Below are 15,529 nucleotides of genomic sequence, written 5' to 3'. Positions count from 1 at the left end.
TCGTCCCCGAAACACCTCGCCAGGGAGGCATTCAGGAGGCATCCTAATCAGATGCCTGAGCCACCTCATCTGGCTCCTCTCGATGTGGAAGAGAAGCGGCTCGACTCTGAGCCCCTCCCGGATGACCGAGCTTCTCACCCTATCTCTAAGGGAGAGCCCAGACACCCTGCGGAGAAAACTCATTTCGGCCGCTTGTGTCCGGGATCTCGTTCTTTCGATCACGACCCATAGCTCATGACCATAGGTGAGGGTTGGAACGCAGATCGACCGGGAAATTGAGAGCTTCGCCCTTTGGCTCAGCTCCTTCTTTACCACGACAGACCGATACAAATTCCACATCACAGCAGACGCTGCACCGATCCGCCTGTCGATCTCTCGCTCCCTCCTGCCCTCACTCATGAACAAGACCTCAAGATACTTAAACTCCTCCACTTGGGGCAAGATCTCCTCCCCGACCCGGAGGGCGCACTCCACCCTTTTCCGACTGAGGACCATTGTTTTAGATTTGGAGGTGCTGATTTTCATCCCACACCTGCTCTGCGCCTCTCACCGTGGGCAACTCCAGAGTGGAAGAGAGTCCAACCCCTCTCGAGAGAACTGGTACCAGAACCCAGGCTGTGTGTGGAGGCAAGTCCGACTATATCCAGTCGAAACTTCTCTACCTCGCACACCAGCTCGGGCTCCTTCCCTGCAAGAGAGGTGACATTCCATGTACCTAGAGCTAGCTTCTGTAGCCGAGGATCGGACCACCAGGGTCCCCGCCTTTGGCTGCTGCCCAGCTCACACTGTACCCGACCCCTTTGGCCCCTCCCATGGGTGGTGAGCCCATGAGAAGACCAGTAGGGTATAGAGTGAAAGCTGATTATGTTAAAAAAAAAACAAAAAAACAATTACACAAACCAGACAACCACACCTACTACCAGTCCCACTCTGATCCGTACCAGTAAGCAGGGAGACTTTGTGGAAGGTGCCCTCCAACTTCCCCAAGAGAATGTGCACAAAGCCGTCTTTGGACAGATGAGCTGCTTCCTTGGAACTCTGGTCATAAACCACCACTTCCTGCTTTCGGCCCAGTTCCACCTGCACAGAAAACAAGTCAGATGCACACTGTGATTCTTCAGTGAAAGAAAAATGAAACAATGGGGATTGACCACAAAGCATAAAATCAGATTCAAATCACCCTGGCTCGGGTATGTGGCAGGAAAGGAACGATAAATAACCAATAAACATACTCCTGACAGTTACGGCAAGTCAATACCAGCTCCAGTGATTACAATGTCTGCAACAGTAAACAGAGATTCGGTTGTAAATTAAAAATCTATCGCATAATGGTATGAATCATACATAAGGGCTGAATCTATGACTAGAATATTTACGTTACAGATAATCCTGTGCTTGGTAAAGGAGGGAACTTGTGACAGTAAAATTTGAAAAGCCAGTAATGCTCAAACAACACAGTGCAGCATTTATCATTGTGGTGCGGTTGATGTCGGCTTAAAGGCGGGATGGGTTTAAGTGTGTGTGTGTGTGTGTGTGTGTGTGTGTGTGTGTGTGTGTGTGTGCGCTGCCATGTGAAAGTGAGCATGCGCATCTGTGCCCATTGGGTTGTTCTTCCCCATGTTGTCAGGCAAGCTTTGGTCACATGACCAAGAGGCAGCACCTACTGCAGGTCTGAATCGCTGCATCACTGAACCACCACTGGATGGGAAGGAGGAGAGAGGGAGAGCGAGGAAAAAGAGAGAGGGATGATATGGGAAAAAAAAACTGTCAAAAAGAAAAAGGACAAAAAGCCAGGCAAGAGAGGAATATGGTTTCTTTGTTTAGCACTACATCGTCCTCATCTAAAATAGCTTCCAGGCAAAAGTGCACTTTCCTACACGCCTCATTCACTCAGTTCATTCAAAAGGCATACTGATGATGATGGCCCCATGGCATGCACAGCTGTATTGCGCCATTCATTGCAAGTGTGCGTGTGTCTAAGTGTCAGACGTGGGGGGAGGCGGGCTGATTATGTTTCTGCTAACATAGCAGCTGTAGCAGAGTGCTTTGGCAGACAGCCATGCAGGTGATTTGGACTGGACAAGGTCAGCACACGGTCGCGTAAAGGCTACTCCCGTCTGGTCGATTCAAATCAAGCAAAGCACAGACGCGGCAGCATTCCTGTCATTTGTTTGAATAGGAAAAGACAAAAACATAGTCTGTTTTGAATAAATAACTCACACCTTGCACATGGTTTATGGCATTGTCGAGCAGAAGGGGGATGACAAAGTACACACCACTGTACTTGGAATGTAACTGTAATCAAAATACTGCATGTGAGACAGGCAGTATTCAGAAAAAGCACATGACATTCTTTTACAAAGTCCAAATTGTCCATGGTTTCTTATTTTACGGTTCATTTATGACCTTCATCTCAATACCTATGGGATTACAGTGAATAAGTTTACAGCAAACACACATAAACAGCAGAGTGCAGTGAATGGATAACGTTTATTTTGAGGGGATAAAACCGCTAAGCAGTGTGGTAAAAATAGATCAGGTCTCTATAAGCCAGACAGGGAGTCAACTATTTGGCATTTATGCAAAAAAAAAATAATAATAATAATAATAAAAAATAAAATGAAATAAAATAAAATAAAATAAAATGATGTATGTATACTGGATGAATGTATACTGGAGGGTGTATTTGCATTAAGTTACCTCAATATGCACTTGCACCATCGTACTGATGAAAAGATATCTTGCTTTGCATTCATTAGCTTATACATAGAGCAGTAATCAACTTGCCCAATGACAGCATATGTACTGTATACAAGTGACATGCTGACTAATGTGACTGTTCGGGAAACTTTCTGAACTAATAGGCTAATCTTACACGAGAATTTCTGACACTCTTTAAAACTTTTAAAAGATAAAGTCACGTGAGCTATATGCATGACTTCAGTGGAGTAAAGGTCAATGATCTAGCAGTTTAGAGCTGCAAGCTGTAAGACTGCAGCATTAGAATTGTCTCCATCCCTCTGCAGTGCTGGCCCGGGCGTTGTGACGCATGAACACTGCAGGTAAACAAGCAATGCTTGCGGTAGGAAGGGAGAATCTAGGAGGGGCCATGGAGACAGCGATGTAGAGAGAGGGTGGTTCAAAGAACAAAAAAATAGAAGGAGGGGGGTGGGGGGGTATTAAAGCCAAGACGTGCATGAGGGGAGATATTGAAGCAAGGGGAGACTGAAAGCTGCACTGGCAAAATGAGGCATAAGGGGTGTTCACACAGCACACATTTGCATCGGTGCTGCACCGACGTATTTTGTTGCGATATATCTTACACCGGTGTAACTTTTGTGGAGCGTTCACACGTAAAAAGCTGCTTACTAAAGAGAAGCGCATTAACCCCAGTGCAGCCCCACTTGGCGTTCACACTGCAGTTTCTGCGGCAGGCAATACATAATAATATGGAAGTAAAACATGCGCTGCGTAAAGTGTACTTCCTTTTCCCCGCCTTGTTTGTGACATATCGAAAAAGCATGGTTTGTACTTCTCCGGACAAATCAACGCTGTGGTCTATCAGTCACCGTAAAAGGATGAGAGAGAGAAAGGAAAGATGACGGAAGTACAACAGAGCACGAAAGCAACGCATTCAATACCCGTATGTAATCAACTCTTTTCACACGTCGAAGCGAGTCTACCCCCGTAGTGTTCACACGTCCAATTTTATATTGGTGCTGCCCCGCAAACGAGCATTTACTCTGGAGTAAATTTTTAAACCACCTCCTTGAGCAGGGTTAAATTTGCTCCGGTGTAAGCCGTTTTCAGGGGCTACACCGGTGTAACTTTGTACGTGTGAACGCTCTACGGGGGTAGCCCCGGTGCTGCACCGGAGTAAAAGTTGCCGTGTGAACACCCCTATAGATATTCATGCTTTCTTTGAAGGATATGCAGACGATAGCATTTGTGCAGTACCAAAATGCAAAAGCCTAGGATTGAGTGTCACATATTCCTTTGAAATAAGACTTCAATGTAGAATGTATAAAGCATTGTACTGTATAAGCTATTCTGATTCTGACGTCGATGTTATGCAGGCATTGTAATGTAGCTTGGCTGCATACAGGATTCGTAGCCGTGAACTGTGGGATACTGCGGTGCCGGTGCGAGAACGCGAAACATCTTGACCCTCAGCAAGGCTACTGACCAGAGATATGCACATATGTTTGTGTCTAGCAACTTGATAGCTTCACTTTTGTGCAATCCCAAAACACCAACCATGCAGGCAGCTAACATTATCTAAAGCACATTGCATGCTAACACAAAGCCGCCTCTTCTGGCAGTTGATCAGTCATTTGAAGACTCTACCACACAGGGTGTGACACATTTCTCTCACCGCTGGAATGACCTGGGGACCTGATGATGTCATTGACTGGCACCGACAGCTGCCACAACTGCAATGATGAATGTGTCTCAGAGCTTTTGTACTTCTTTCAATTCCTATGGAGTTGTGATAGCCAGTGGCCGATTGTGTGTGCCTTGCATTGCGTCCCAATGCTCCCCTTGAGAATCAGGGAGTCTGTGCGCATTTGTGGTAGATGTCAACTGCATGGAGCAACTACTAATTGGTTTTATTGAGACCTGCAAGAGGTAGTTCTTTAAAATTCATGAAGGTTTAGCTGACAAGAAAACATGGCGCACATCTCTTCTTGGTTGCTGCCTTCACTATGTCTGACCCCATGCTAGTACACATCACACACTGAAAACTGCCCCGTCAAAAGTGGCCCAAATGGGGTGAAATAGCGAACACAGTGCTGGGTTTCAAAGGGACCGGGCCAGTGCTTGGGTTGAGAATTCAACCCAGCACGTTGTGTTCAGATTTTGAGCCAACAAGAGGTAAGAAACAAAGCACACTGATGAGTTAAAGCTACCAAGAAATTGGTTACCAGCAAGTCACTCGCATGATATGTTTTGCTCCATTTTTACACTGGCCACCCATTTTCATGCATTGGGTCATCTGCCCTGACAGGGATTTTAAATTTTAACCCCGATCCCAGTTTCCAAAGTCAGCGGCGTTACCACTGAGCCCACAAGACATTACATATGCATCAGCTTTTGTACACATAAAAATGGCCATCGCAGCTTCAGCTTTTCAACCCACCCAAATCCAATCTTCAGATCAATTTGCTGGGTCAAAATAATTAACTTACCTTGTAGTAGGCCAATTGCTCACAGCTACACGAGTGGGTTAGAAAAACAGAAAAAATGCATTTGCATTTTTTTCTGTGTGTAGAATCTGTGGAGTGTAATTGACATTTCTTTTTCTTTTTAAGGTTGAATGCACATCTAACCCCCCACCACCAAGAAAATAGCAAAAATAGGAAGACCTCAGCCCAGCAAGCATCACATTTACGATCATTTACAAATGGGAGCGTGCTTAAAATTGAACAATTGTTCACTTGAAGCTTGTGTGACGGCGTTTATGACGTCAGGCTGTATTGTTATGTTTATTGTTTTTCTGATTTGCTATTAAGAGTAATTAACTCATCTTCATACTTGTGTGACAGCCAAAAGTGTTATAATTGTACTTTATGAAAAACTAATGACGACAGTTTTCTGCACCTCAATCCGACACTTACACACGCCACGCAAACACGCATGCTGCAGATCCGGTTAAACCATTACCTCAGTCTTACGTCAAGCCATGTTTCCTTCCCTTAAAACACCATCACTCCCTTTTTTTTTTTGTAGTGAACATATATCTCAAACAGACACCTCTTTAAACAATGGCAGTTATGACCTCATGAAAGTAACACGTCATCCTTTCAACCGGGCGTTAAATAAACGTGAGTGAAAATTCCAGGATTGCCACACTGTTTCATGTAGGAAAGAATCAACGCAGTGAATCATCAACTACATTCCTCTGAGACTAGCAAGACTGTAGGACAAAAAGAACTCTCATTTCATATTCGTTGATTTTGAAATACTTTGTCTTACTGCCACCGGTAAATCTCTGGCGTCCAGAACTGTAACATAACAGCACGTTTGCAGATAAAAATATAACTCGCCAAATTAACCCAAAAGGCTTGGTTCGGGAATGTAGGAGGAAGCACGTGGACAATATGCACACTCCATTCAGGAGACTCAAGAGCTGAGATTCAAACCCAGGCAGACAGAGAGATGTGCTAACCGTTCCCACCATGCTGCCACACTAAAACAATTTCAGTGAACCTTTGTGGTCTCAGGACCAAGTGTGTTTTTTTTTCTTAAAATGTTCCTTAATTCCCTGTCTTTTGGACAATAATCAGGTATTTGCAAAAGGTGAGTATCTATTAAAGTAAATAAGCCTGTAAAATGAACATCCCAATGTATTTAAAACACACACAACATGAGAAGTGCAATGGTATATGACAAGTAATCAATCATCAAATTAATCAATAAATATTTGATAATCGATGAATCGTTTAGTTTTATTTTTCAATTTAAAGTTGCTTGGAGTTTCAGGAAGCATTTTCCAATTTGCATTTTCCTCCAGTGAAGTGGAGTGGAAACATCAGCTTTTACTTTGGCAAATAATGATCACAATTTTTACCAACTTTCTTTTTTTTTTTGCTTGTGCACTGTCAATTTGAAATGATGTCCTATTTTTGAATTTTTGAAGAAAGGAAAGGAAATTTATGATTTTTTACATCGGATTCATCGATTAACCGTGAGAATAAGTCTTAAAATAATGTTTAGTTGCAGCCTTAAATGCTACCCTGCACACAGTCTGTCCGACCATATTTCGACACTACTCCACAGAATCCTGTATATTTAGAGCTTGCAAATGACAACATACTGTGTGGTGGGGCAAGAGCAAAATGGCTGGAGAATGGATTAGCTGCACTTCAGCCAAGAAACTAGCCACTTCCGGAGAATAAACTTGTGTGTCGGAAAGGGCAAGAGGAGACTGATTCCGAAGCCTGTGCCACCCCACAGACTGAAATTCCGCCACCATTTATCCCACTGCATCAATGTCTTTCTGACCGACATTGACAGCTTGCACCCATAAAGAGGGCTTGTAAAGGAGAGAAGAGGACACGGTTTAGTTTGCTGGAGTACCGATGGATGGATGTTCAATCAACTCAGTTAACTGAAGCATTGGGAGCTTTTATGAAAGCGGTTAAGTGCAACGCCTGGGGGTGCAAGCTATTACAGCCCAACGTGATGTGAGGTAGGAAGCAGTCAAGGAGGTGGCGAAGGCTGCAGCTCCACCATGAATAAAACCCTCAGTGCGGCTCTCCTGCTTCCTAGCTTCCTGTATTCACTTCCTTAACAAAGAACCACAATGGTGTCCTTTGCCATTTTGGCTGGTTGACGTGGCCCTTGGCGTTGCGCAGAGCCTGGTGGGGGGCAGGGTGCGCATGTGTGTGCGTGTTGGGGATGAGCTGGAAGCCAGTATTAACATCGCACAGCCAGTCTCCACGTGCCGAGCCCGCGGTCTGCCAGAGGCCACACAAAAGGGATGATGTCATGCTTAGCCAATAACAAAAGAGTCTTGGTCTGTCAGGCCCTCCTCTTTCACCCGGCTAGTTCCAGCTTTATCCAGCCTCACATTAATCGCAAGCCTTATCCTCTTTACTGGGCGAGTGGAGGGGTTGGGGGGTATCATAACAAACCAGCAATGGGGCAACACCAGATAGGGATAGGAGGAGGAAGAAGAGAGGGAAATGAAGAAACTTGGAGGCACCAAGTGGGCCGATGTTGACAGTCAGAAATGTTATAAGGCTTACAAAAATCCAAGAATCCATGGCTCAATGTAGAGATGGACCCCATATAACGCCGCATGATGAACCTTGGTGCGTCAGCATTTGATTGCATGACATGGAATAAACAAATACAAATAGATTTTGGAGAAACAACACAAGCAACTTTGAAGAATTCCATGTGTCATGACCCCAGCTTTGTTGCTGTCCCGTCATGCAATACTGTCGGTCACAGTCCCAAACACAAGACACACCAACAACACCCGCTCCCTGCTTAGGTTTCCCCCCTCAGACTTTCTTGAGTTTCACGCAGTGACTAAAAATACAGGAGTCAGCGTGCCATGGCCGGACAGGACATGGAAAAAAGGCTGTCATATTCAGACTAGAAGTCATGGAAAACAAGAGGATCCAATTCCTGGGACACTGAAAAGCAACAAACCTACAGTATGTGCGCCTGTCTAACTAACATAGCACCGGACTAGTGTTGATTCTCTTTGCAGGAGAGGGATCGTCATGCTGTGGTGTGGAAATGTCATGAAGTCAGTGATTTGCCCGAGGGCACTTTAAGCAGGGTAAATATTTGTTGACAGGAGGGCCTTTGGATGAGTTTGGGTTAAGCCCTTAATACACTAATAAGCTGCATCAAGTGAGTGAGCATGCTGACTTTTATACCCTTTTCCCACTGAAACTCGTGGATAGAAGTGATCCGTAGGGACACGCAACCAATTGGCGTATTGTCCCTTTCCTATTGATCAACAGAAGGCGATTCTGCACCCCCCCACCACCACTTTGCGTCTGGTCACGTCACCACGCTGTGATTGCGTAGATGATAGTGCGACAGATTTCTTGGTGGTAAACAAAGCAACATGGAAGCGAGTGTTCTTTCTTTTATCATGCTTTTTACCGTCCTCAAAATGGTCGAAAAGCAGCGGAGGATCAACTCTTTGCTACCGTACCGCCCTATGTCATCACGTAATTACCGAGCAGCTCCCGTGTCAGGCTTTCAAACTGCAAGCGATACGGAGCGGAGGCGATCACAACCCGCCTCCCATGGCGTGCTGGTGGACACGGATCGACACTGGCCAGTGAGCCTTTCCCACTGCCCAAAAATGCGTGTTTAGCCGTGGTTTTGCGGCAGTGGGAAAGGGGTATTAGTGTGCTAAATTATCACAAACCTGTCCTCCGCTGACTTACAGCAGAGTGGTGTGATGGTAAAATTAGGAAAACATTTTACAATATTGTTCTATGCAGTACGGCATCTGAGTTGAGCTCGCTCTCGATCAAAAAGTAGCCAAATATTGACAGGGGGAAGAAGAAAAACAAATCTGCCTCTTTAATCTATCTTTACGTAAAGTGTGGCAAAGTAGTTGTACAGACTCTTGGACAACTCCTCAAATATGCCTGTCTGAAAAGTTGTGGGGTAGGTGTCACAAAACTTCGAACGCAGACATATCGTGTCAAGCAGTGATCAGAGCAAATAATGACAGGAATAAAACCAGACTTGCTCGGGTCATGGATCTATGAGTAAGACCAAGACCAAATGGCAGAGCATTCGGTGTTAAGAATTTGACACCGGCAACGTTAAAGAGCGCAAGATACTCAACGTCCAAAACATTTTAAGTCATGCCGATGGCATTCTTTAATGTGACGTGCATCTTCCACCGTAGGCTCTTGCCACTGGGCCAGAGGATCAACAAGTCGGTCCACAAAGAGGTCCTGCTCCAATTTGCTTTGTTCAATTTTAACAGGAAGACTCACGGCTGCTTCACCATGATGATGCAAGTGCTCGCAATGCCTTGAGCATTGGACAGTTCCTCGCTGAGAATTATTTTCTAAGCTCAAGCGGGGAGCTGTTTTAAAGATGGTGACAACACCAAGAAAGCCATGACGACAGAGCTGCAAAGGATCCTGGAAGAATCCTTGAGTGCAGGAGAAGGCTTAGAGAGTGTGACAGACTCAAAGGGGATTAAAAATTCACATTCATTCGTGTTAGTAGCTTTATTGACCTTGGTGGTAGGCTTTAAAAAATTATTTGATTTTAGGTGTTATTAGAATTGTGTATACCGAGAGGTAACAGGTTCATCCTGATCCTAATACAGTATAATTGTAAGGCTATTTAAATCATGTATGTTATTAAGATTTCAGATGACATTTTATTACCTGATTCCAGAGACATGCAAGCTTACAAGCTTCAAGATATCCTTTGCCGTGCATCAGACAAAGAGAGGTGCACTGCTGTAATAGAAAATGGTTACCCAACAACACTCTGATCTCTTCCCCTTTGTGTCACATCTCAGCAGAACAAAGTTGTAAGGTTGGCAAATCTTCAAACTCACCTTTATTTTGCCATTGGGCTGCAGTAGCTCTGTGACAGACACCTTATCCTGCTGCAGCCGTCTCTTCACAAGCTTGGAACAGCAAACGTTGACTGCTCCCTGCACGTGTGATGCATTGTACTCAGAAAATGTCCTGCTGTCAATCACCAGCAAGCGCCCGGTTCCTCTCTGGATGAGGCTTGCCAGACGCTTGATGTCCATGGTGCTTCGCTTCGTAGGCCCTTTCTCCCCTGCCATGATGTCGGAGGGGTGCCGTGGTCCCTCTGGGCCAAAGATGAAGGTGTGGATGAGGAGCAGTCCAGGAGGAGGAAGAGACGGGCAAAAGAAGGCGGGGTCAGAGGATAAAAGGGGTCGTTGGGGCAGGTGTTGAGAGATTCATGCTGCCTGAGGAAAGAAAAGAAAATAATTAGGTGAGAATAACAAGACATTAAAATGAATATCTAATTGAACGTCATTATTGTTTTTTTAAAGGTGCTCGTCAACATGATATGGCTGACCACCAGATGCGACACACATGACAACCTCAACAAAACTAGCAGGAATTAAAAGCAATACTACGCTTCAAATAGGTTGCCACAATTTTAGGGTTTAAGTTAACACCTGCACATTAAAAAAAAAAAAAAAACACGTGCATGCACGTTTGTGTGTGAAGGTTGGTCTGATGTTGATGGACTCTGGTGCGGCAGCTCATGAAACGGGAAACGATGGGACTGGGAGTGGGATAAATTAAGCCCGGGGAATTTGGAGCACAGGTCTCGACGTGAAGGAATAGCCAGTGAGATATGTGTGAGCGTGTGTGCGTTAATGTGCATGAGCGCATGTGTGTGTATGTGTTCAACTGTTTATAAAATTGACGGACTGCCGCTTTGGCACCGTGAATCGCTTCTCTTGGTCGCTATTCACCTCAGCATTTGTGGATCATGGCGCGGTTTATGGGAGCAACATGCATGTGCGCAAAGCTACGGATGTCCATGGTGCTTCGCTTCGTAGGCCCTTTCTCCCCTGCCATGATGTCGGAGGGGTGCCGTGGTCCCTCTGGGCCAAAGATGAAGGTGTGGATGAGGAGCAGTCCAGGAGGAGGAAGAGACGGGCAAAAGAAGGCGGGGTCAGAGGATAAAAGGGGTCGTTGGGGCAGGTGTTGAGAGATTCATGCTGCCTGAGGAAAGAAAAGAAAATAATTAGGTGAGAATAACAAGACATTAAAATGAATATCTAATTGAACGTCATTATTGTTTTTTTAAAGGTGCTCGTCAACATGATATGGCTGACCACCAGATGCGACACACATGACAACCTCAACAAAATTAGCAGGAATTAAAAGCAATACTACGCTTCAAATAGGTTGCCACAATTTTAGGGTTTAAGTTAACACCTGCACATTAAAAAAAAAAAAAAAACACGTGCATGCACGTTTGTGTGTGAAGGTTGGTCTGATGTTGATGGACTCTGGTGCGGCAGCTCATGAAACGGGAAACGATGGGACTGGGAGTGGGATAAATTAAGCCCGGGGAATTTGGAGCACAGGTCTCGACGTGAAGGAATAGCCAGTGAGATATGTGTGAGCGTGTGTGCGTTAATGTGCATGAGCGCATGTGTGTGTATGTGTTCAACTGTTTATAAAATTGACGGACTGCCGCTTTGGCACCGTGAATCGCTTCTCTTGGTCGCTATTCACCTCAGCATTTGTGGATCATGGCGCGGTTTATGGGAGCAACATGCATGTGCGCAAAGCTACGCGAGGCCATCAAACAACTTGTGTACCGTTTGTTTGACAGAAAATACTCGATAGGTTCACGGTCACTTCCCTGACAACATGTCAGGCGACAACGAGAAGGTCAGTGTGAATGCAGTGCTGTTTTATTCATCCAAAGGCACATGGTGTCATGAAATATAGATCGGCCTCTCCTCATCTAGGCCTGAAGCCTAAATGGAAGTTTAAACCTCAGGTGAAAAGGGAGAGTAATGTGAGGCCGAGGGGTTCAAACAGGTCGGGGACGTAGGGAAAGATGACTTGACAGAAAGGAGTTTCTTTGGAAGGTCCAACTTAGCAAATAAAAGCAAAGCCAAAGGGAAATAAATAAATTGGCTCTTTTATTTTGTCAAGGAAAAACAAAATGCCAAAAACACTACTTTGCATTCTGTGGAACCTGTAAATTCAATTCACACAACACGTGATCATGCGTCACAAGATATTCGAACGGAGAGCGTTAAAATTTGTATTACCGTATTTTATGTTTTCAGTGATGGAAAACAGACAGTAATGAATGATAACTGTATTGTACTAATAGGTCACGGGTAGAGGAAAGAAAAACATTTAGGTACATGAATGTAGTGATTGTGAAAGTGTATTGCATATTGGTGTATGGTACATATGGGAATTTCATTTTATGAAGAGAGAGCAGTGTATTACTATTAAATATTCTTCATATATTGACAATGATATACTGTAGTGATAAGGGGATAGGAACCATATGTTTTCCTACTCCTTTTTTTAAGAAGTATGCTTTTTTTTTATTATCATTGCTTACTAACGTACTTTTGTAAGTGTAGCATATTTCTATTATTTTTTTGACAATTATTTTAAAATGAATGTTCAAAATAAATATGGGAGGTTAACCAAGAACAGGGATTGGCAACTGAGGCCTCCATAGTGGCCTCTTGGGGAGAAAAAAAAAATTCCAACCACTCCACCTTCAAAATTCTTTAATAAAAAAAAAACTGCTGATAAACATAGAAGCCACTTCCAATGAAGTTGGGATGTTAAGCATAAATAAAAACAGAATACAATGATTTGTAATTGATGTCGATATTTAGTTGAATACACTCCAAAGACAATAGATTTCATTTTTAAACTGATAAATGTTATCGTTTTTCACAAATAATTATTAACTTTGAATTGTATGGCTGATTCCCCAAAAGCTGGGACAGGTGGCAAAAGAGACTGAGAAAGTTGAGGAATGCTAATCAAACTGTTTGGAACATCCCACAGTTGAACAGGCTAACTGGGAGCTGGTGGATGCCATGGCTTCATTATTTTCACTCTGCCAAGAGCAACTAAGCCATCACAAAGGTAAGGGAGTGGCGAACTATGAGGCAACAGAAAAACATGATAGCTACAGCCTGTCATTAAAACATGCACACGTGTTACAGAGCCAATTGCTGGAGCAAAACTTGTAGAAAAAAAAAAATTAAAGTTTAAAAAAAATACCCATTTCATCGTCAAACTATGGTAAACTAATGCATGTTAATTTAACACATTTTAATAATGTGCAACCAATGGACAGTACATGATCAAATTAAGCGTATGCAGAAAAGTGGTTAATATTGCATGACTGTCTGTGTCTTATGTGTTGTGTTGTGTTGTATTATTTTGTCATTTTATGTTAACTGTTCGGTTGATGGCAGCGCGGGTACCCGCAGCGGCTCCTCTCTCTCCTGTGTTTGCACTGTGGTTGAGAGGAAAGAAATTTCCGTGCTGTATGTTTCACATAGAGCATATTTGATAATAGAGTTGACTTGACTTGACTTAAGTACGTTCAACTGAAAAAAAATAGTCCTTTGACAGTGCCTTGCTTGGGCAACTGCCTGATAGATCAAGAAATGGAATCCTAAACCAGCCTGTCACTTGTCATGTAGCATACCTAACATGAGGATGCAGAGCTCAGACAAGCAGCCAAGAACACAGCTTCCAAAGTTCCATTTTTTCTGTTTGCCTAATGCCGAGCAAAACATCTGATGCAGCCTAAGTCTAAGAGCAACCGCTACTCCACACCCTCCCGTTACCAAGTTTTCTCCCAGCCTCCTCCATCCTTCCCTTATTAGCATTTGTGCAGAAATCAGGGATGGGAGGAGCGGACAGCTTTGTACGTGGCGCATCACATCGTTCAATGCCTTGTGTGCGCATGAGTGAAGCCCGTTTGTTTGGCCGAGAGAGGGAATGATACAGGAAAAAGCAAAGGAAACGAGAAAAAAAAAAGAAGCTGACGGACAATGACAGAGCCCAAACTCATCAAATCATTAGTCTTCCTCCATAATCAACCATAAAGAACACGCAAATAAAACAAAGGAGCAATTAGGCTAAAGGAGGGCAGGGGTTAGGCGCTAGCAGGGAAATGGGAGCGGACGAAAATACGCCGAGGCAAGATGGAGCAGAATGAGAGTTGAAGGCCTGAAGCAGATTCTGCTGTTGCCATAGAGACAGTCCAGCTGGGGTGAAGAAAGGGTGTGGGGAGGGTGATGGTGATGGAATGGTACCCCCAGTCATGCTAAGTGAGAATAAAGAGCAGATGCAGCCTATAACTGACTCTCCAGCTGTGTGAGGAGGGTTCAGTTACATCACCAAGCAAGTTCCATCATTTCTTGTTCTTCAACCCCCCTTTCCCCCTAGAACGATGTTTAAAGGGTAGCTACGTACATCTTTACAGGGCTGCGACATCGGCATTCTAGTTACACCTTGAGAATACGCAGAAGAACCAGAATAACTGGTTCATCCTTTCTTTATTTCGTCCTGGTTGGCAAATTTAAATATCTGAACTTTCCTACAGAACTGGAACAGGAAATTTACTTCAGAAAAAGAATGATCAAGCACATACGCGACAAATGTCTACAAGTGGGTACAGAAGTGAGTCCATGAGTGTTTTTACAGTTGTGCCTTTACAGACCCATTCTACGGAATTGAAATGAAACTATCAAGATGCAGTTAATATCCTCATTCGTCGATATCAATGTACTCTCAGGGTACTGAATTGATTGCTTTTGTTCTGTTCCGGCTGTCTTAGAAGATGTTTCCCCTCTCAACTGTCATCCCCTCTCAACTGTCATCAGTTCATGAAAACAGGCTCGATTGGACAGTTCTTGCATCGGTTCCAAATTAGAGCCCCCCCCCCCCCACACACACACACACACACCTCCAACCAGGCATGGCATTCCTCTTTTAAGATGCAAAGTGACAGGCATGAAAAGTCATTGGAGAAAGGCATTTATCAGCACAGCGATGTGATGTCACTAGTTTCACCAAATATTTGGAAGATCTCAACATAGGGGTACAGGACATCAAGTCGCTGGAATCCCCACATGAAATGCCATAATTATGTGAAACATCCCACACTAAATCTGGAGGTCTACAATTCAATGACATGACATTGATGAAAGCAAAACTCATGGTCATCCTCCAAATACTTGTGGACCTAATTGTAACACAGCAGCAACATAAATGAGTAAAAGTGTATTCCACTAAACAGTAAAATTAGGGCTACAGTTAGCTATTTTGTTAATTAATTTTGTTTCCAACCTCAAAAGGATTTCGAAGTCATGTATCAGAAATGTACCTCATCAAGTGGGAATCAGATAACACAAGTTTGGTTTTTAGGAAGTAAACTTTAGTAGGAGTCGATCAATACGGTTGGTAAAACCTAAATATCATCGTAGCAGGCATCAGGCCAATGCAAACAAAAGTGTGTATATATATAT

At 43.9% G+C, this 15,529-nt stretch overlaps 1 protein-coding gene across 2 annotated transcripts in view; it reads right to left on the bottom strand.

The window, feature by feature from the left end:
- dusp8a (dual specificity phosphatase 8a) overlaps nt 1-15,529 on the bottom strand; it is a 43,131-nt gene that overhangs the window by 25,644 nt on the left and 1,958 nt on the right. For both annotated transcript variants that reach the window (XM_019894130.1, XM_019894129.1), the window contains 3 exons: nt 11,028-11,216; nt 10,061-10,255; nt 942-1,080 (listed from right to left, as the gene is read on the bottom strand). In XM_019894130.1, the coding sequence (XP_019749689.1) occupies nt 942-1,080; nt 10,061-10,255; nt 11,028-11,069 (376 nt within the window). In that variant the 5' untranslated portion in view covers nt 11,070-11,216. The remainder of the gene's footprint in view (nt 1-941; nt 1,081-10,060; nt 10,256-11,027; nt 11,217-15,529) is intronic.

This window comes from Hippocampus comes, unplaced genomic scaffold (genome assembly GCF_001891065.2).
Source record: "Hippocampus comes isolate QL1 unplaced genomic scaffold, H_comes_QL1_v1.1 scaffold104, whole genome shotgun sequence".
In the NCBI taxonomy this organism is placed as follows: Eukaryota; Metazoa; Chordata; class Actinopteri; order Syngnathiformes; family Syngnathidae; genus Hippocampus; species Hippocampus comes.
Note: the sequence above shows the minus strand (reverse complement) of the source record. Positions and strands in the feature narration are given on the sequence as shown.